The sequence below is a fragment of the Meriones unguiculatus genome, chromosome 20, assembly GCF_030254825.1.
Source record: "Meriones unguiculatus strain TT.TT164.6M chromosome 20, Bangor_MerUng_6.1, whole genome shotgun sequence".
NCBI classification, from domain to species: Eukaryota; Metazoa; Chordata; class Mammalia; order Rodentia; family Muridae; genus Meriones; species Meriones unguiculatus.
The window spans coordinates 64,656,734-64,678,095 of NC_083367.1; the positions used below are offsets into that span (position 1 = coordinate 64,656,734).

General features: G+C 44.8%; 1 protein-coding gene across 1 annotated transcript in view; it reads right to left on the reverse strand.

Annotated features, from left to right (window-relative positions):
- The window catches only part of Arid1b (AT-rich interaction domain 1B), a 350,803-nt gene that overhangs the window by 241,990 nt on the left and 87,451 nt on the right, over nucleotides 1–21,362 (reverse strand). The window contains 1 exon segment of the mRNA XM_021649052.2: nucleotides 5,309–5,458. Within this exon segment, the coding sequence (XP_021504727.1) occupies nucleotides 5,309–5,458 (150 nt within the window).

Here is a 21,362-nt window from a genome sequence, read left to right on the forward strand (position 1 = left end):
CTCCCCGGCTCCTGTGCATGTATACAATGTATCTTGAGGCTAATTTAAAACTCCCAGAAAAGAGGCTCACAAACCACAGAAATAAATATTAAGTAAAAAAGAAGTATTTGTCTCAACAGATAAGGAAAAAAAAATTCAGTTTCCATCATGAATAAGATACCTTAGCAAGTTAGAAAAGAAGGAACATCCTTAGCCCAACAGCAGGCAGCTACCACAAGAGAGAAAAACACAGGTAAAGATTACATTTAACAGTGAAAGGCCAAAGGCTTTCATTTAATGGAGACTAACAGGACTGGCCTCTCAGTTTCCTCCAACAACACAGTGGGTGAGGTTTGGGTGCAAAAAGGTAAAAAATAAGTATCTTTTAATGGCAAAAGCTACGAAAACCAAATGACTAGACAGAGTGCAGCACTGACAAGAACTTGCACCTGTCACAAAGGAAACCAAGGACTGTGCTCGCCACACACAGCAAAGCAACTTATAATAGCAACAACAACAACAACAACAAAGGAAAGGCACAGGAACAGCCCTAGCCAAACGGGGGAGGGTGCTTTTGAAGAACATAAGGGACATGTAAGATGTTGCCTAAAGGAATGGCGAATGGGGGGACACAGTGGATGGGGCAGTGCAGGCATGGAGAAGGCGGCTTGTGGGGTGGGCAGGTTCTACAGCATGCAGTGCTGAATGGCATGGGAGCATCTTGGACCTCAAGAATGACTTCACACCCCCTTTCTACCCGTGTCAACTCTATCTCATTTTATTCCTCCTGCCAGTTATGAAAACATCAAACCACAGAGTTTTCCCCAGGGCCTTGTGAGCAGCTGACTGAGGGCTGACTCTCACTCCCTGATCCCTCTTACACACCACACCCAGGACTATTAGCAATCTCCGTCCCAAAGACAGGAGTTCTGTAGGCCAGCATCCTCCCTGGCCTGCCCCACAAGAAGCTAAATAGACTACACTCAGTATCACATGCTCCTGGCCTGTGGAGGCTTCAACTGTCCACAGTGTTCCCATTGCTTCTCCATTTTCTTAAGAACTAACTATTCCAAAGAAAAATACATTACGGGAGAAAATACTCAATTACAATAACAACAAAAACTGACAAGTTTGTTAGGGGAAAAACAGTGAGAAATGAAAAAAGTTTAGGCTAGGCATAGCAGCACATGCCTAAGGCCCCAGCAGAGACAGTAGAAGAGGAAGCTGCACTGGGAAACCTAAGCAACCAAGAAAATGCTGGGAAGAGAATACTGATAAGCAACTAGCATACACCAAGCAAGCATCCGCCAAAAGCAGTAGAGAAAGCAAAACAGAAAAGAACAGGGCCCCAGAAGAAACTCAAACACCACGCCCCCACCAGGGAGCTCAGCAAATGACAGAAGGGACATCTCCAGGCAACAGAAGGAGTGTAGCTGCAAAAGTTAGCAATATGGACTTTTCAATCAAACTGACAATTTAGTTGGCTTGAATGAATCAAGCAGAGCGCCATCCATAGTAGGAGCAGGCCTCATCTGGATTTAGATACAACCTGGGCAGAGTGGACCCTCTGCAGACTGTACTTGCGCCAGGCCCAGCTGGGTCTCCTGTCTACACACAAACTTTGGGAGTGTCACTCTCCATTCTTTTCATTTTGTTTGTTTTAAACACTCATCTATTTAGTTTGTCTATGTGTCCACATACATTGTACACCATAGCACACACACAGAGGTCAGAGAAAACTTTGGAAGTAACTTCTCCCCTTCTACCACATGAGCCCTGAGGAACTGAACACACGCCATCAAGCCTGGTGGCAAGCACTTGTGCCCACTGAGCATCACCCTGACCCCACCACTCCACTCCTACAATAAAAACAACTCAGTTCCTTATCTCACACACCCACATCGGGAGTATTTCTGTTCCCTGGGGAGGCCACCAAAATGTACAGAATTTTCATAAATGTATTTTAAAACCAAATTGAAAGAAGTCAAAACTAAAAGAAATGATTTACAACCCCCCCTCAAGGCAACAGAAATGCTTTCAAATTGAGACACTCAGCCTCAGCCTCCAGAAAGCCGTGCACAGCGCTTACGCAGGCATGGTGGGCACAAACTGAGGAGCCCCCAACCGCCATCTGGCAATATCTCTACAAGAGAAAACACACCCACCCTCTGACACAGCGCGCTGCCTGGAAGAATTACCCTACTGATACTGTTGCAGACTTAGAGACAATATTGTAAGGGCAACATTGCTGAATAACAACTAGAAACAATCTAGGTGTCAGTAAAGAAAATGGATTGAACATATTATGGAATGTCTATAAAACCCAATAAGGCTATAAAGGAATGAAAAGAGCTCTAGAAAATGTATCTGTGTGAACAGATAAGAGTAACAAGGAATATATACAGCATTACAGTACACCATCAACTGTACAAAAGAGGAAGTTATAACATGATACTATGCAATCTCAAATATAAATATATAGCATGTATGTATTTCCATATGTATCTGTAATAGAGAGGTTATTTGGGAAAGGGTGGTGATATGGCTGGGTAACTAAGATGGCAAGAAACTTTTCTCTGTGTTTTTTTTGTTATTTTAAGATAGTCTCTGTATTAGATATCAATTAGAGTTTAAAAACACTCAGATATTCTACAGCTCAAGAGTCAGAACATACCCAGGCTCTGGTGGTAGTACACAACTTTAATCCAGAATTTGGGGGGCAGAGGCAGGTAGATGAAGCCACTTGGGTCTAAAGAGCAAGTTCCAGGACAGCTAGGGCTACACACAGAAACGCTGTTTCAACAAACAAATGAAAGAAAGAAAAGAGAAAGAGAGAGAGAGAGAGAGAGAGAGAGAGAGAGAGAGAACATAAGAAAAAATCCTGACATGTTTGATTTTACTCAAAATATATTTTTAAATGACACTTTTTATGAGCCATCATGATTAAAATAAATCATTTATCATATGCTTCTCTGCACTCAAGCCCATAAAGTAACAGTGATAACAAGAACAAAAGAAAACCCTAAGCTAAGTACATTAAAATAGTGTTCATTAAAACAGGTTGTGCCTATGGCATGCTGTCAATATTTAAATATGAAGGATATTAATTGACTAATTGTCATCTTATGGAAGTCATCAGTGAACACTTAATAAAGGAAGTAAATTTTGAGCTTGGTCCTGAGAAATGACAGGTACTCAGAGTCCTTAATCAAACTGGTTTTACAGCTGAGTTTCCTTCAGCACATGAGAGTAAAATGAGAGGTGCACTCTCCACTTGAGTATTTCAACGAAGTAACAGAACAGCTCATGCCCACAGATGAGCTCTGCGAGATTCTAAAAGCCTGTGCAAAGCCTGTAACCTTACCAAACCCCAGACGCCAGGCTCTCTCACTCAAAGGGCACTGACACTGAAGTGCTTTCAAATGTTCACAACGATAGTAAGAGCTGGATAACTGAAGTTCCGCACACCCCCACTTCCACGAAGCCAAGCTTGGCTACTCACGGTTTAAACATACACATGTAGAAAGAAGGAACATACACTGACGTCACTCTCTCCCGTGGTTTTAAATTTTCTTTCCTTAAAGTCACAAACTCCCTTTACAAGTCTATAATCAAAGTCATGTGGCAATGGGCTCCAGCAAATCCCAAAATACACTTTAAAATATACTCCATGGAAATTAAGGTCCATGGGACTGGAGAACTGGCTCAACAGTTCCGAGCACTTGTTGCTCTTTTAGGACGTGAGTTAGATTCCTAGCACCCACATTAGGCAGCTCACGAGCACCTGGCACTCCAGCTGCAGGAGCGGCCATGACCCTCCACAGGCACCTGCACTCCTGTAGGTGTGTAGCCGCACAAACGCACACATGCACATCATTTAAGACAAGACAAAGTTACTTGGCATGTATAAGATGTGCATATTTACATATTTAACTTAAGGTCAGAGGTCGATTCGAGAAGGAAAGAAGCCCCTAAAGAGTGAAAAGGCCTGTGCCACACATATTCATCTTCTCCTTACCATACCCAGCCCACAGAAGAGAAAGGACAGAGGACAAGAGCAGCAGGGAAAGGGGCTGCTTCACAGGACCAGAGGGCTAAGAGGCTTATCTGGGCTCAGAACAAGGCTCTCGGCTCCTCACAACTGCTCATTCCATTCAAGAGCAACAGTCTAAAGCAAAATGAAAAGGACTCATTTTACCAATACACATTTGCCTCAGTATTTATTCATTTCTATTACATTCATGTGTTTGTGTGTACACACATGTGAGAGTCTAACTTCTTTCTATCATGTGTGTCCTGGGGATTAGACCTAGATCATCAGGCTCAGGCAGGTGTCTTTACCTCCTCAACCATCTTAACTGCCTGCAAAACAAGTGTTTAATTAGTCTAATTTCAACAGAAACTAGATGTGTAAGCAGCCAGCAATCCCAGCACTCAGGAGACCTGTGGCAAGAGAAGCCAGGGTTTGAGGCCATTCTGGACACATAAGTGAAATGACCCTCAAAATGAGAGAGAGAAAGAGGGAGCCAAGCAGGAAAGGAAAGACCCAGAAAGCGTTTAAGTAGCATGGTGGCCCTGTGTACTCTAATTGAAGTGACTCCTGTGTAGGAGCAACTTTCAGGAGAATAACACTCCAAGGCAACCATGTTTCCATGCTCTAGCACTTAACATTCAAACAAAAAAGGTCAAGATAAAAGGCCAACTAACGTGGTCACATGACCTGCAACCCCTCCTGACCTGGCCTCACCAAAGTGGAAAGGCACTTTTTGAAATGATTTAGAACACAAGTGAATGTGAACTAAGTGACACTTTCTGCTGCCACCAACCAGTAATGCAAGCAGCTATGAAAAGTTGTTCTTCCCAGTGTTCAATCTCATATGTGTAGATGTGAGAAGAATGAGGAAAGACGGAGAGAGAGAAAGGTGGGGGGAGGAGAGAGAGGAGGAAGAAGAAAGGAGAGAGGGAAACAGGAGAAGGAGAGAAAGAAGAGGGAGAGGATAGATTAAAGTCTACTTTTGGATTTTTCTCAAAAGTACATTTCCCACTGGGAGGTGGTGCACACGCCTTTAATCCCAACAGTCACGAGGCAAAGGCAGGCAGATCTCTGAGAGCTCAAGGCCAGCCTGGTCTACACAGTAAGTTCCAGGACAGCCAGAGCTCTGTTACACAGAGAAACTGTCTTGAAAGGTCAAAGGGGAAAAAATACAAAAAGTATACCCTCCCCCCACTGCCACAGGGTAACTCTGCAAGGGTAGGAGGAGCTTCAGAGTGCACCTGGCCTCTGAACAGACCTGCAGGAGAAAACAATAGCGGGCAGTGGCATGCTCACCTGCTGTGGCTGGTACCTCTGCTGGGACTGGGGCTGCAGGTACTGCGCCTGGGGCGGGAGGGGTGGGGGCTGTGGCTGCTGGTTGTAGTACGGCTGCTGGCCTTGCTGGCAGTAACCACTCACACCTTGCTGTCCATACTGCGGTGGCATCTGTCAGAAAGTCAAGCAGAGCAAATGAGGAACTGAAGATGCGCAAGTAAATGAACACAAATACGGCTTCCATCCCACCATTTGAAAAAGGTTCGCATTTCAGTACTTTACATCTCTCTTCATTAGATAAACTGACTTTCTGCTTCTGTTCACATACTGTCCTTGAAGTCAACAGATGACATGACATTGCCTTCAAAATCCTATTTTACCAGGTATCACATATGGATACAGTCACAAAAGTCTAGGGGCCAGGGAGGGGGGTGGGGGGGTTCCCTGACACTGACATTCAAAACCCTCCTGCTAAAAAAGCCAAAAGGGCATTTTATTAATTCTACCTCCATACAAGCAAACTCCATTGAGTTCACACAGTCCAGGTTAACTCATTCGAATACTGCCAGAAGGCTGTGATCAGAACACGGTATAGTGTGCCTGCTTCTAAGTCAGATCACCCCAACTATATTTCTAACAGATGTCAGACCATGACATCAGTACTTTCACATACTCATTTGCAAAAAGGAGAGTGCATGGCATTAACATCAAACAAAAGCCCTTGATCATAAATGTCCCTCAAAGGCCCAAGTGTAAGAAGCCCTACACACAGTAGGCCCTACTGTGAAGCCTTTGGGACAGTGGGGCAATCCTCAGAGTGGAGAGGAGGACTACCACCCTTTCCCACCCATTTCTCCTTGCTGTCCATGCAGGAATCAGTTTCCTCTACCACGTGTCCTGCCATGATTTGCTGCCTATCAGGACCAGCCAATCATGGCCTGTGGAGCCAAAGAAACATTTTTTTCTATTTGAGAGCATTACCTCATATTTTGTCATACTGATGGAAAGCCAATACATATATAGAGGACACTAACTGTATCAAATAATACCACTCCAAAATGTATTTTTGCAGGAAGCACATCTAATAGAGGATCATTGTCCTAGTTGATAGAGCAGGTAAAAACAAAGAATCTTGAATCACAAATATGAGCGCTAGACCAAGCCAGTGGAAACCACTTGTCTGCCGGAGCCTGAAACTCCCAAATCACTCCGGAGCAGTCCTTCCTCATGCAAAAACAGAATACTTTCAGTGCTTTCTAGCTTCTTTTAAAGTGACCCACACACACTTTATGTGTGTGTGTGTGTGTCTGTCCCCAACCTCAACCCAATTGGGAGAGCAGGAAAGAAAAAGAAAAACAAGAATCAGGCAATGGGCAAGCAGATAAAGTCATCCTATTAATGATACCACGACATGGTCCATGAGAGAACTCTGGGAACTTTAGCCCCACCAGCCCACACACTTCAGAAACCGGAGGACCAGATCCACATCTAAGAGCCAAATTAGCTACAAAAACACTTAGCAAGGAAAAGTGATAAAATTTTAAAAAATACTAAAAAGTTTACCTCCAGGATAATGCATTAATTTACAGCTTAAACAATGAAATAAAAGGAAAACAATGCGAAAGAACTAATGCTCCTGTTTCTTTCAATCCAGGGTAGTTAACCTCCCCGTAATGGCCACAGAACATATTGTCAAAATAGTTTTTCTACAGGCTATTCATTCCAAAGAATGCAGGCTGCTACAGCAGGAGAGTTTTAAGAATTAATAGGACTGTTGAAATCTTTGCTTTATTTATTTTACAGTGTAGTGTTTCACAGTGAATGAAGTCCACGAAGTTCTAGAACAGTCCAACCAGGACAATGCGTGCCCCATTCCCATTCACACAGGTGTGTCTGACTTGGAATCTGATCTTGCAGTTCATATCTTCACTCGATGTGAGGCAGTGAGACTAGCCCGCCACAGTGCTGATGACTGTAAGGCTCAGTCAGCACAGCCAGTGACTTCCTCAGAGTGTGCTCTGAGAGTTGACATTGTGGCTTACTGAAATTCTCACACACACATGGGTGTGTTACTGGAGAGAGGGGACTCTTCTCCCAAGCAAGACATACTGGAGGGCCTACTTACACAAGAGCAAGTCCATCCCTTATTTGTCTGCCATGCAGGCACAGCAGGAAAACTGGGCTACGTCGTGAATCCACACTCACACTGGCAGCAAGAAGTTTCGTAATCCAGATGCTATGTAGGTGTTCACACCAAGGCTGGTGCTCCTTAGCAACTACAGGCTGCAGCACAGCATGAACTACTTTAAAACCAACTTCTCGACATGGTAAGTAATTGCCTACTGCGGAACTAAGGCTCTACTCTTTAATGGCTGCTTGGTTTTGTTTTGACCAGTTTAGAAGTAGAGTTTTCAAACACCCACTATATGCTTTGTCAGACTTCTTAAGTGAAATACCACTCTAATGAAGCAGACCACCCAGGGTCCCACTGTCACCTTCTCAGCCTTGTCTGGCCCCGGTGTAATTAATTCATTGTTACTTCTGTGGTGCTGACTAAGGCCTGAGAAGCCCTTGGGCACTGCTGAAGTGACAAGGAGCTAGAGACATCCAAGTGGAACATACTGCAAAGCCCATTTCGGCTCCTCAGACTCTTAGGACTCTCACTTGTTCTAACGGAGTTTGGGATCAAGGAAGCTTACCAGACTCTGCCACGCATGTGAGACTGATGTATCTTGAGCCACACGCTGGGCCTATTGGCACTTCTGCTCAGGTGTCACCTGGCCCAGAGCAGGTAATTTACCAGCAAAGTCCTCCTCAGGCCTGACTGACTTATTTTACCACAACGACAGTGACTGACTCAGCTATGCGGTCAGCCTTGCACTGTGTGCAGATTTGCTCCCACACCAAAGCCATGCCCTTGGAGGACCCCACAGCAAAGTTATCACTGGGTTAGAGAAGAAGCTATCAGCGTGTAAAATTTAGACTCAGCTCATACAGTCACCTGTGCCAAACACGGGACCCGGAACCAAAGGTTCACTCCGTCCAGCAGCAGGAAGTCGGTGTCTTAAGGAAAGCCCGAGCAGCTCCCCGACACCCAAACTGGCTAAACCATAGTCGTTACCGCAACGACACGCTGGACTTCCAGTCTAAGGCTACTCTAGAGTCAGTGCACCATTCTCCACAAACAGTCTGGGACTGAATGTTTCCTCCCGACTTTAAAAGGGTTCCATTTCACTCATATCTCGACACTTGTACACGTGATGAGTAAACACAAAAAATAACTTCTCTTTAAAAAGCTGAACGCTGAGTGTTCCTTTGGAGAGGGAAGGCATATGCCTTCATTCTCTCCCAATAAGGGACACGAGTCTCAATCTGTGTGTCAGTGGGCACCCTGGACCCCGTGTTTCACTTCACCATTCCCTGGTCTTTCTACTCATATTCCAAAATTAATGAATCCTCCAAGTTTACCCTCTCTTTTGTCACTGACCTCATGGCCTAGCAGGTCCCTGTGTAAAGCAGCTATGACACATCATGTGGCCCCTGTTGGGCCCTGTCTCAGTTATCAGGACAGCACTCTGCCATGAGGGAAACAGGAAAAAATAAACGCATTAGAACCTCACAACTGAGCTTTATATTACAGTGAGAAGGGTGGCATAAAACACACATACACAGAGTCAAAACACACATATCAAAACCTTCCAACTCTAAAAATACTGTGGTAGGGGAAAGAGAAAGCAAAAGATTACAGCGGCACCACATCACTTGCATGTGCTGTGTTAGTTATAAGCTCACGTACCGTAACTGTATAAAAACATCCATGGAAAAGGAAATATCTGGCCCATTCTGTGAAGGGCAGGGGTGGAATTTCAGCCTTTACAAGAGATGTGAGGCGGAAAGGGCATCTCAGTAGTGTTTACCCAGCAAGTATGGAACCCTGTGTTCTATTCCTAGTGGGAAAAAAAGAACAGAAGGAAAGAAGGGCAGACAGGATGATGGTTGGGGGAACAGGATGAATGTGAGTGGCGAGAGGCTGAGGAGGGAAGGGGAGGAGGAAGAAATACAGATGTGGTAAAATATTTAATCTCAGTGTAGTTACAAGAAATATTTGTTTCATGTTTCTGTACTTTCCCTTATGCTTAAATTCCTAATTTTACATTTTAAAATAAAAATCTTGCCTCCAACCAGGACCCTTCACCACCTGAAAGGAAGGGGATGTCGCAACAGCACACACAGGCCAGAAACCCTGGGAGAGTCCTACAGCCTTCCTGAAAGAACCAGCTTGAGGCAGGGCTTCTCTAAGGCTTATCCACCAGCAGGAGTCCTAAGGGCTGCTAACCCTTAGGCCAACATTCCCCTGTGTCTCCTACATGGAATACTAATCTTTCAAGCCATCTCAGGAAATCAGCTCTATGAGGAACAGAGTTTATAAAATAAGTAGGCTGCAAAAATAAAACATAAAACATGAGCACACTGAAGGAACCAGAAATCCTTTACACAGCCTGCCCACCCTTGATCGAGGACCTCACACAGCACATGACCTAGGTACACCCCTCCCAGAGCTGCACACCTCATGGACCTTTCTGACTGAAATCTTCAGCATGTCCTCAACCTGAGAGCTCAGCGACAAACATCCACTGACCATCCCAGAACTCACCCATTAGGTACCACAGCCATGATTCCCCCATGAGCTAAACAAGAGTCCAGGCTAAGGGTCTCAGAAACAGCTTGTGAAACACTTGAAAGAACTATGACAGCCCAACTCAAGTGAGCTGAGACAGCGCCCAGCTTCCAAGGACATCTTGCCTTTGCACACCTGAATCTACCCACCCATCAGTTCATACTGCTTTTGCAGGAAGACAGCTTTCAAGCAGAGAGAAAACTGCCCCACAGCGAAACACTAAACAAGCTAATTTGTGATCGGAGACCAGTGAATTGTCTCCTGTTCTTCATCCACACCAAAGATCGACTCCTCTCTTCTCTTCTACCAAGCTAAGATATGCACAAAGTTCACCATCTCAAGAATTTTTAGAATGCGGGGCAGTGACCCTCAGTACATTCTAGCTGCTGTGCAAAGGTCAGCACCTTCCATCCTAGCTGGCTTACTACTGTCCTAGCTGGCTTCCTACTGCTACGATTGAGCAGTGGCCACAGTCCACCCCGAAAAAAGTCAAGACAGGAACCTGGAGGCAGGAACTGAAGAAGAGGCCATGGATGAACACTGCTTACTGGCTTGCTCCCCACAACTCACTCAACTTGCTTTTTAATACAACCCAGGACCACCTAGGTGCCCTGGGGGGTGGTACCTCCTATAGTGGGTTGGGCCCTAGCACATCAAACATTAACCATGAAAATGCCTGGCAGCCTTGTCTACAGGCCAGTATTAGGAAGGCATTTTCTCAATTGAAGTTCCCTCTTCCCAAATGCTACCAGCTGTGTCATGTTAACAAAACAGCCAGCCCATCTCCAGACTTCATCACCCAGAGCCAAGGCTGCACCCACTCAACCGTGACACCTGCTCTTCCCACTCCTGCCTCTCGCAGCCACTGTTGTACACTCAACTCTGCAAGCCTGGTTGTACGTGCTTCTCTCGTGGGAGTGGAAGCACACACTAATGTGCATGCGTACATGGCTGGCTTATTTCACTTGTGGTCAAGGCTCTAAGAGCCATTATATGTATATGATATGGATTTCATTTACCCGTAGACACCTGGATTGGTTTTGTGTGTGGTGCAGTTCTGAACGTGGCCGAAAAGCATCCCTCCAGAAGTGGGACTTGGAGGGCCTTCAAGGCCCTGCAGGCTGCTCTGCACAGCAGGGGAGCCATTTCACACTTCCACAAGCCCCATCTCTGTCATTCTAATGGGCGCCACACCACTGTGCTTTCCCTGCTGACCAAAGCCCTAGCCAGGTCACCTCATCTGCTGAGTGAGCAACTGCAGAGCTTCTTGGGGAACACCAGTCCTCTGCTCACTTCATCTATGCAGTTATCCATGCTACGACTCTTGCTTTGACTCTGCTTTTCTGCTTTGTCGATGCCCAGTGAGTTTCCATTTTAGGCTGGTGGCGGTGTTGCTTCTGATTTGGGTGTTATAGCTAAGAAGCCTGTTTTAGAGTGTTACAACCTTCCTAGCCTGAAGCTTTTTCAACTCTTACGTCTAGAAGTCTGTCACCCATTAACTGTTGTTTTTAAATAGAGGTATTTCTTCTCTGAAAAGTTGCTGTGCCTGCTGTTCTTACCCTATCTTTTGGGTCTAAGAAGTACAGTTTAGCATTTGCACTTTCAGAAGGTTGCTCAGGGAAAAACAGTAGAATACTAAATGCTATTCAACACACTCATCTGTTCATATTGAGATCTGAACTTAGATCACAGACGTAATGCTAACAGCCACAGGGTGGGAGAGACTAAAAGGGATACAGAGCTTTCTGGGAATGGCAAAAATATTCATAATTTGTGGATACTTTCATGAATACTTAAATATTTGTCAAAACCCATCAAACTGTATGAAACTTAAAATTTGGGTATTATAATGTATGTAAATTATACCTTAAAATATTGTGAGAATATGTATCTACATCTAAGACATTACAGTATCGAAACTGTTGACCTCACATTTTACTATTCTATAGTGCATTTTAATACACACATATTTAACATATTCAAGCTAGACACTTAATGGCGGTTTTTCAGGTTTTCACTTCACATGACAAATATTACAGTGCAACTGGGCATACTGAAATAATTATCGCTTCTGCTCCAATAAGAAAGCAGGTCTCTGAGCTGGGATGCAATGTGCACAGAAGCAACATCTTTTCTACTTGAATTCTGTCTCTACATATTTATCTTAAGGAAAAAAATGAAGCAAGTAGGCAAACATTTGCACAGCTGGAGGTTTAATTCTGCTGAAAATATAGAAATAGCCTAAAAGTCCCAATGTCCACCAACAGCAGACTCATTAAAGGGAGGGAGGAGTCGTATCTGACGGTGCCATGAACACAATGCTTCTCACTACAGACTAATAAGGAGCCTGTCCGTTCACCCGATTGGGGCTTAATGGTAACAAGCGGCAAAGCAACATACAATGCTGTTTTAATATGAAACCTGAGGGTACACATGTGTGAAGAATTAAGTATCTGCAGAATATGCCAATGTTATCAAACCCTTAACTGGATTCCGATCTCCTTCATGATCCTAGGACAAAATGCAATTCATTTCTGATTATCTATACTGCTGTCTGCTAGGAGTCAAGAAAAACTACAGTGTAGCCATTTACTTTTAATACCAGAAATCACTGTATTTTGTTTTTCATTAATAGATTTAGGTCCTTCCAGTTAAAATCTACACAATGGAAAGGGAAAAAAATTATTAAGTTCTACATCTCCACTCAAGTGAGGCAAATTATGCTGGTTTCTGAGTTCACAGAAATATCAAATATTTTCCATGCAGGAGAGAAACTAAAATTCCCACAAAGCAAGAAATTCAGAAACTCAGCTGATGCACAGCTGAGCCAGCTGCAAGAGTGAGTGTGTGATGTCAACAAGTCCACCCAAAACTAGGGTGCTGAAAGGCAAGCACAGGGGCAGCCTCAGGAGTGTTCCCTTCCCGGCTGCTTGATCCACGTCCCAGCCAGAGGCTAAGCAACAACACAGGTGTTTCTTCTCCTCCAGGCTTTTATAAAAAGTCCTGTCCTAAGGCTTATCTAAGGAGAAAGTACTACGTAACTTCCTCAAACTAGTTCTTTATGCTTGAAAACTAAGCCATCAACAAACTCTGTGTTCATCATGGCACTGTGCACATGCACATAAGCCAAGTTTCTTCCAATCCTGTTCATCTTTTCTTTCAGAGCAAAACACACACATCATATCATGCATCACATCACACACACAGACATCACACACAACTTAAGTTGGGGCTAAGGAGTTGGCAAAGCATTGCAGGGTCAAGCTCTGCCTTACCCATGATCCATAGGCATGTGTCGGTACACAGGAACTCTGGGTACCTCTGGCTGCTGTGGATGGCGTCCCCTCATCTTTCTCTGGTCCCCAGCAAGTTCACCTACACTTACTCAGACTCAGGCTCGAAACTAACATGCCTGAGATGCTTTAGCAAACCAACACTCCCTGCTCCCACTGAGAGAGCTGAACTTTTCCTGTAACAAAATAGATTTACATCTGACTTGTTAAACATTATAAATTTCTCCTTTGTTACTAGCAACAGGCTTTTTATGACAAATTCATTACTAAACTTTCTTAGTAATGTACACTCAATATAAGATTTTACAGATAAAAACAATGCCTTACAGTCAGTCACTGCCTATGAAATTTCACAGCTTCCACTAGGCCCAACTGCTTTCTGCTTAGCAAATCACAGCACAAATGAACAAGAGGTCAGACTAATGTTCTTTACAGTGAATATTCTTTATGGCTCTGGGAACTAAATGATAGTGTCTCTTATAACCTCAATTTCCAGGAGTAGGGGATGTGTCCAGAACAGCCTTTATTTATTCTAATAACCATTATGAATTTATTATTCACGAATTTATTTAGACCCTTCTTACACTCATTTGTATTTCTAGCCCATGCTACCTCTTTAGAACAGCAATTCTGCAACATTATTATCCATTTCACAAAGTAGTAAATCTTCTAATTTTCATAAAATTAACTCTGTCAAGCTTCATGGAGTATTTCCTATCTCTCATGGATAGACTTTGATTAGTAAGCGTACGGTCAACCCAGAAAGGCCAAGGCCTGTGTTTTCCTATCTCAGCTTCCTGCTCTCTGTAGCACTCTGTCTCTTGAAAGTGCTTCTGATGGGTTAGTCTTTTCAGCTGCTAAAAGAGCAGCAAGAATGATTCCAAAGGCAAAATGCTCCAGGAGGTATGAAAGAGTGGGAAGAACCCTCCACTAACATTCTGGGCTCTCCTCAAGTTCCACCTCCCATTCCACACCACCAATTAAAGGTTTTATTTAAGTATTCATAAAACACAGACATCCACTGGCAGTGAAACACTTTCTACTAACTACAACCCTGGTTGAACAAGTCTTACTGTGTACAAAATTAAAGTGTATAACTGGAGTTTTCCATGTATACATACAATAAACATGTATGAATATGTATACGTTCACACGTACGTATGTACTTTTACGAACACTAATCATACTTGCACTTTAACAATTCCTTCCCAAGTAGCATTCAAGGACATTCAACACCACTGGTCTACAAAGTCTACAGAGTACTTTTAGATAAAACACAAGCACAGAAAGAAAAGGATTCTGCTTTAGAGATAAAAATATGTGTGTAACACAGGGTGGTAAATTTTACACTAAAAAAATCTAGTTATAAGAAGACTGTTCATTTTGTTTGTGTGTAAATGTGGCATGGCGGAGCAAAGCAAGATGCTCAGCTGATACTGCCTGTTGGTTAAGACAGCCAGAAGAGCCATTTATCGTCTGCCATAAGCCGTCATCCCTTGAGGAGCCTACATGCCTTCCTTAGTTATAAAGTAGTATCAGCTGGAAGAAGATTTTGCACTAAAAAGGAGCCCTGCTCCAAGGTGAAGCCCTGACATTTCCACTACCAAGGTTAACCCTTTACAGCACTAGCTCAGAAGTGTTCTCCCCGTTCCCAAACATGCACAGTCGTTTTGACAGTGCATGAACTTGGCTCCACAAAGCGCTGCCCCCATGGAGGTCAAGCAGCCAGAAAGAGAAAGGGCTCCGAAGGTGATCTGGACAGACACTCTCAGAAGAGGTGACCAGAGAGTGAAAGCCTGTGCTGCCGCCTCAGGGGATTTGTTTGTCTCCATCCAAGAACATGCTGGCTCGGAAAGGCACACACATGAGCACACTTACTTTGAACGTCAGCATCTTACAGGGAGCTTTCTCATTACACTAGTGCCAAAACTAGCAGGTACTTCTGAACCTATAAAGCAGGATGTTTTCGTGAAGAAAAAAACCCAAAGCCATGACAGTGTACCAACACTGCAGGCATCTGGGACCAGCAGGGGGTTCCAGCAGGGCTTTAAAATCAGAGCCAGGGCGCAGTATGCTCATGTTTTCAGTATGCTTAGCCACCCACCTGCTCCACAGGCACACGGGAAGACGCCATTCACTGCCTGACACAGAGAGCCTCTGACCCTGTGGGGCTACGGGGAAGGTGTGTGCCTACCTGCCCTTCTGGCGGAGATTCTATTTTTATACAGTAGGGGAAGAGAAGCCAAGAGGCTTTCCACTTTCCTACATAAACTTAGCAGCCAACATGGATGCACCAAAGGGGATTCTGGGAATTTTCAAGAGATAACCTTTGCTGAGGCTGCAATGTCAGCCTTGTAGCTGCATGATGGGATCACGTGCAGGGAATATTCAATTAAAAAGGCTGTTCTGAAATAACTACTGAGCAGAGTTGGGGATACAGAAACCACCAATTTTTAAAGAGCCAATGGAGAGAGCAGCGGCTGGCACCTTATTCAAAAGAAAAGTAAGCCAGGGAATGGGAAGAGACACACTCACTGCAGGTCACATATTACCTTCAGGATTTTAGGGCAAAGGGTACATTTGGGCATCCATGTGTATGCCCAAACGTGGTGTGTGTGCGTGTGTGTGTCTGGATGCGTGGATATGCCTCTTTATGTATGTGCATGTATTAGGTAAGTGAGTATGTATGTGAGTATGTGTCCCTGTGTGTGTGAATGTGAGTTGTATTTAGATATAGTCTGAAGTTGTTCCATATTTTCCATTTTTACCTGACACGGAAAATTTATATATAGCCTCATGTGATGTCAGTTTTGCTGTTGCTATTGTGTTTATAGAGGATCTGAAGGTGGGGCCCCATGACTGCTGCCTGCAGCCTGCAGCTTACTCTGAGGGTAAGCAAGGAGTGTAGTTTCTAACTCCTTTTTAATCACCCATTCTCTCCTGAAAAAGAAGTAGACAGGTACACTTCTAAATAAATACACCATTAAAATCAGCACATAAGAAAGCATACCATCTCAAAACTGAAAAATCTAAAAACTGCAATGCTTGAAATATGGTCTTGAAAAAAAAAAAAAGTACACCATCTAAGTATGTGAAAGAGTAAAAGGAAGCACACTCACTGACCTGCCACCCAAATGAAATGTTAAATATGACGAAAAGAATGTACAAGTGGAAAGAAAGAACAGCAATGACAAGGAAAAGACTCAGACTGGCCCCAAGCCTGGCCAGCTCCTCTGGGCTGGAAATAAAGAAGTCTACAGACTGAGAAGGAGGCAGCATGAAGCTGCAGGAGGTAGCCGGGAGCTCAGTCCTGGGCTCAGAGCAGCAGGAGGAGGCAGTAGTGGGGAGCAGGAGGCAGCTCTGGGAGCCAAGATCAAAAAGGAAAGCAGGAACCTAGCAGGCTCTGAGGCTGTCTACTGCCTTGCTCTTATGTGGGATGATGTCTCATGTATTCCAAGCTGGCCTCAAGCTCACAGGAGGAGCCAGGATGACAGGGCTGCATCGCCTGCACATCCAGTTCGAATTTTGTCTCCTGCTTTTTATATATGTGAAGGAGAACTGAAATCAGGGCCTCATGCTTCAACAATAAGCACTCATCTCCCAAGACATCTTTCCAGCCCCTCAAACCTTTTATTTTATTTATTTATTTATTTTTTAGCTGAGGTGGCTATACACACTAGAACCCAGTACTTGGGATGTGGAGGCAGGAGAATTCCACGGTTCAAAGCCAGCCAGCATGTGATACACAGTCAGACCCTTGGGGGAGGTGGTTGGCATAGTGTTTCAGATGAGTAGAGGAAAGGCTGTGTGCTTGTCCAGATGGAGCCCCGAAAAGGGCAGCATCACAGGAACCTGCTCTCATCTGCATGGTGCATGCACACAAGCCACCTGACAAACTGCTGGGAAATCCTAGAGAAACCCTCCTCCAAATCTACATCAAGCAAGACCAACAGTGACTTCAGAAACCCCTCCTGATCCTCCTGCCAATCCTCCATTATCAATGTGAGGAAATGACTATGTGAACTGTTTCCAGCTTAAACTTCCCCTTTGTTCTACAAATTAACAAGTTTTAATAACAGCATAAAACTTGTGAAACAGTAAAAAGCCACCAATATTTCCTTATGCAAAACTTATAGCAAGCCATAAATAATTACACATATTTCTTACTGTAGGCACACCAATGCAGTTGTCTCTAAATCCTGCAGCTTTAGGCTTCATGTGACTCCTGCTTGACTGGCATGCAGGAAGGCCAGGCGAAGCTCAGCACCGCAGGAGTGTATGACCCCACAAAGACTTGGAAGACACTCTCACAGAACACCACAGACTTTTCTTTCCCTTTCCAACCCCACATCCCATTTCTAACTTTTTCCCTCTCCTTACACATGCCTCCACCACCACCCCTTAACTGAAAGTCTCCCTAAAGATGCCTTCTTCTTCACTCTCATTCTTTTCCCTTGACTCCTCTCACCTTCCTCTGGCTGGCATCAGCCTGCTCTCTTTCTTCACTCTCATTTTTCTCCCTTTACTCCTCTCATCTTCCCCTGGCTGGCATCAGCCTGCTCTCTTTCACCACCTGGCCCCATCTAACAGCTCGAATGCACCCTCAGGGGGCATCTGGGCTCCCAGAGGCCAGCAGTCCCCACTGGAACAGACTTCTGAAACTGAGGCTGGCAGGATCCTCTCTGATTACAGTTTGCCATCTGCTACTGCAGAGAGGGCTCGAGGTTTGGGCTGCTGGGCTTTTGTTTTGCTTTTCTCTCAGGCATGAAAGAACTGACTTCTTTCTCCTGTGAAAGATCAAGTCTGGAGCAGAGGAACACTAAACAAACACATCATGTGTACACATATATGCACACACGCACACTCATGCTCTTGCATGCACACATGCATGCACACACACATAAACCCTCTGCATATATTCACATGCACAGAGCACATGGATATAGCTCAACTCCCAGAGAGAGCTGGCATAATACTTATAAAAACAATAGGGCATAAACCCTCTTCTGCTAAAACAGGAAAACTAGGCAATGCTCTCAAAAATAAAACTGTTAAGTCTGCAGAGTGTTTAATGTGATATGAAGAAGAATCCACTAGAACACCTCTTATAATACTTGTTTTGAGGCAGTTCATTCCCAAAACACATTTTCCATTGCTATAATCTTTTAAAGTGCTCATCTATCTGGCTTTTACAGCAATCTGCAAGTGTGAAACAAATATACAATGCACAGTGGGGGAAGTGCGAGGGCTTAATCTACTGTACTCTCATTTGCCAAAACGGAGAGTTGCAGGGCACGACCACAAAAGTGCTTAGAAACTCCACTGGTCTAATGAACAGATAAGAGTTTTCGTAATTTTCATTGCTGTGCTGCACAGCTGAGTGAGTGTCAGGCCAATGCCAAAGTACAGGTTCCATTTGAATGACATATGGCTGCAGTCAACCAGAGACATGTTACAACATTAAACAACACAAGTAGACAGAATGAGAATACAAAATACCAAATTAGCCTTCCCGGCTCAGACTGTGCATCAGGACCTTTCTGCAGCAATTCTGTGCAGTGGGTCCAGTGCAGCCCCAGACCCTGGGACTCCACATGCATCAGAGTGGAAAAGCTCAGGCCGGAAAGCACACTGGGACTCAGGAGACAGAGGCTGAGGTGAGTCCCAGCCACTACCTGCCTTTTATTAAAACACATCATTTCTTTGCTCAGCAGTGTCCTCACCTCCCCCAGGATAAAATGACAATGTCATCCAGCTCACTGAGTAACAGTTGCCAAGAGAACACACTCTAAATGGTCAACTATGCAAATAACCACCACATGATCCTAAGACTTAGCTCACCGGAGAATGACCCCGACACACCCACATGAAATATCAATGCAGCAGGGTGTTCACCTGCCTACTCTTCTGACAGTACAAGCTGTGAGCCTGCTCTAGCATCCAGCTACTAACTCTTCCTTCTCTGCTCCTTACAGAAGGGGACTCCAGAGACAGTGACCTGAGCACTACTCCCATGAGACCCAGCCAAGAGCACCACATGGCCTTTGACCTCTCTAGTGACACAAAGAAACAACACAGCGATGAGAAATTTGCCTGGGTGCCCACAGCAACGCCCACTGTCAGGTACAAATGCTCTCCCTTAGAACCAGAAAAGAGAAGAGGTGAGGAAGGGGTGGGGCACAGTTGCTCGGGTCACACTGCTCTGCAGCTTCAAACAGGTTCCGCCATCTCCTCATTTTTGCCCTTCTTGCTGTTCTACTCCTTCAGCCTTCCTGGCAATTCTGCAAACAAGCCAGCAACCCAGCAATACTTGTCTTGCTGTTTACGCTAGACACAGTTCTCACTGTGTGAAACTAAGAATTGTGAGTGATAAAAGTGGCTCCTCAAATGGGAGAAAGATAAGAAAAGAGAAGGCAAACTTCAAAACATACACAACAGCAAATCTGGATACTCTAGTGACAGCCAACTGCCAGAGGCATGTCAAATGTGAAGGCCAGACTGAGCACCGAGGGAGCACTGGGTGAGAGAAGCAGTTCACAGAAACTGAACTCAAAAGTCAAGTGTGGCTGCAGCTGCGCGGAGGCCCAGAGGGCACATGGATGTATGCACACATGCAGCTTTCCATGGCAGGTGGCTCTACGGCAGTCTCTCCCCTAAACTAGCCTTTGTCAGGGCCTCAGGTGGCAGACCTTGAGGATACAGGAAGACCAGAAATCTAAGAGGAACACCTCATGTAGCAAGAGGCAATTTCACTGTTGGGAGGTAAATCCAAGTTGGTGCAGAGTTGGGTGCACACACAAAGAGCAGGGAAGCAAAAGCAGAAGGTAAATTCATGCTTGGTACTGGAACCCTAGCCAGCTCCGAAGGCCAGCTCCCCAAGCCCTAGCTACTGTCCTTGAACCCACAGTGTTGTTCTCACACCTCATCAAAGAAACTTCTCTTTGAAACAGAGGATGTTACAAAGAAGCACAACCAGTCAAAATAAAGCTGTGGACCTCAGTCCCAACAAATCATCTAGGGACACCCTCATACCTAAGGCTCAGGGAACAGTACAGAAAGGAGGGTAAGGAATGGAAGAGCCAGGGAATCAGGGCATGTGCTGTGAGACTGTGTCTCCTAGGAATGTCAGGAGCTAAAGTTTCATCAAATGATCGCCTAAACACTGACAACAACAAGCATGCCGAAGTAGACAAGGGAAAACCTAGAAGGCCTCAGCGCTGAATACAGAACTATAGTAGAAAACTGAGGAATGCTGAGAGCACACGTGTTCTTGTCCAGGGAAGAGCACACCAATTGGTTGTCCAGTATCAAATGGTCAGCCCTGAAAACATGCATGCAAGTAACGCTATACAGACCAAGCAGCTTATATTTAGGAACACACACACATGCGCGCGCGCGCACACACACCATGTATTTGAAAGAGAGCAAGGAGGGTTCTACCGGAAGGTTTGAAGAACTGAAAGGGAAGGGAGAAGTGATATAATTACATTATACTCAAAGGAAGGAAAACAAGATGCTACTTCCAGCCGCAGTCACTTCACAAGCGCAGGCCTCCCTCAGCCCTTGGTCAAAGGAGATAAGAGAATTAAAGGCTGGTGTCCAGGAGAAGATAGGCCATCACGCTAGCATGTGGACCTGACAGGCGGTCACTACGAAGAGCAACCTGGGACACTGACATTGTCTTAAGTCTTGCGACTCTGAAGATTAATTAGACACAAACCAGTTCTTAGCATTTGGGATTCACGGAAACTTGGAAAACACAATGGCCATAAAATCAAAACTGCACACTGAGCTAAATCGTAGGATTTAATTCCAGAGAATATACAGTTTCTAGAAGTTCAGCTATGACCACTCACAGGCCAGTGCAAGACAAGTGACATAGCTGACACCTGAGGAGGTGGAGTTACTGTCCTTCCAGGTCTCCATCACAGAAGTCAAATACCCAGCACAGAAAGCAGAAAGGCTGTTGGGCTGCGGAGACCACGGCTGGAGCACAGTCACTGAAATGCCAAGTTCCACACTCGTTAAGGCAGTATAGAGCGACGAGAAAGCTCAAGTGCTCAGTGAAGCCACGACTCAGCAGAACCAGGACGAGTGTGGCCGC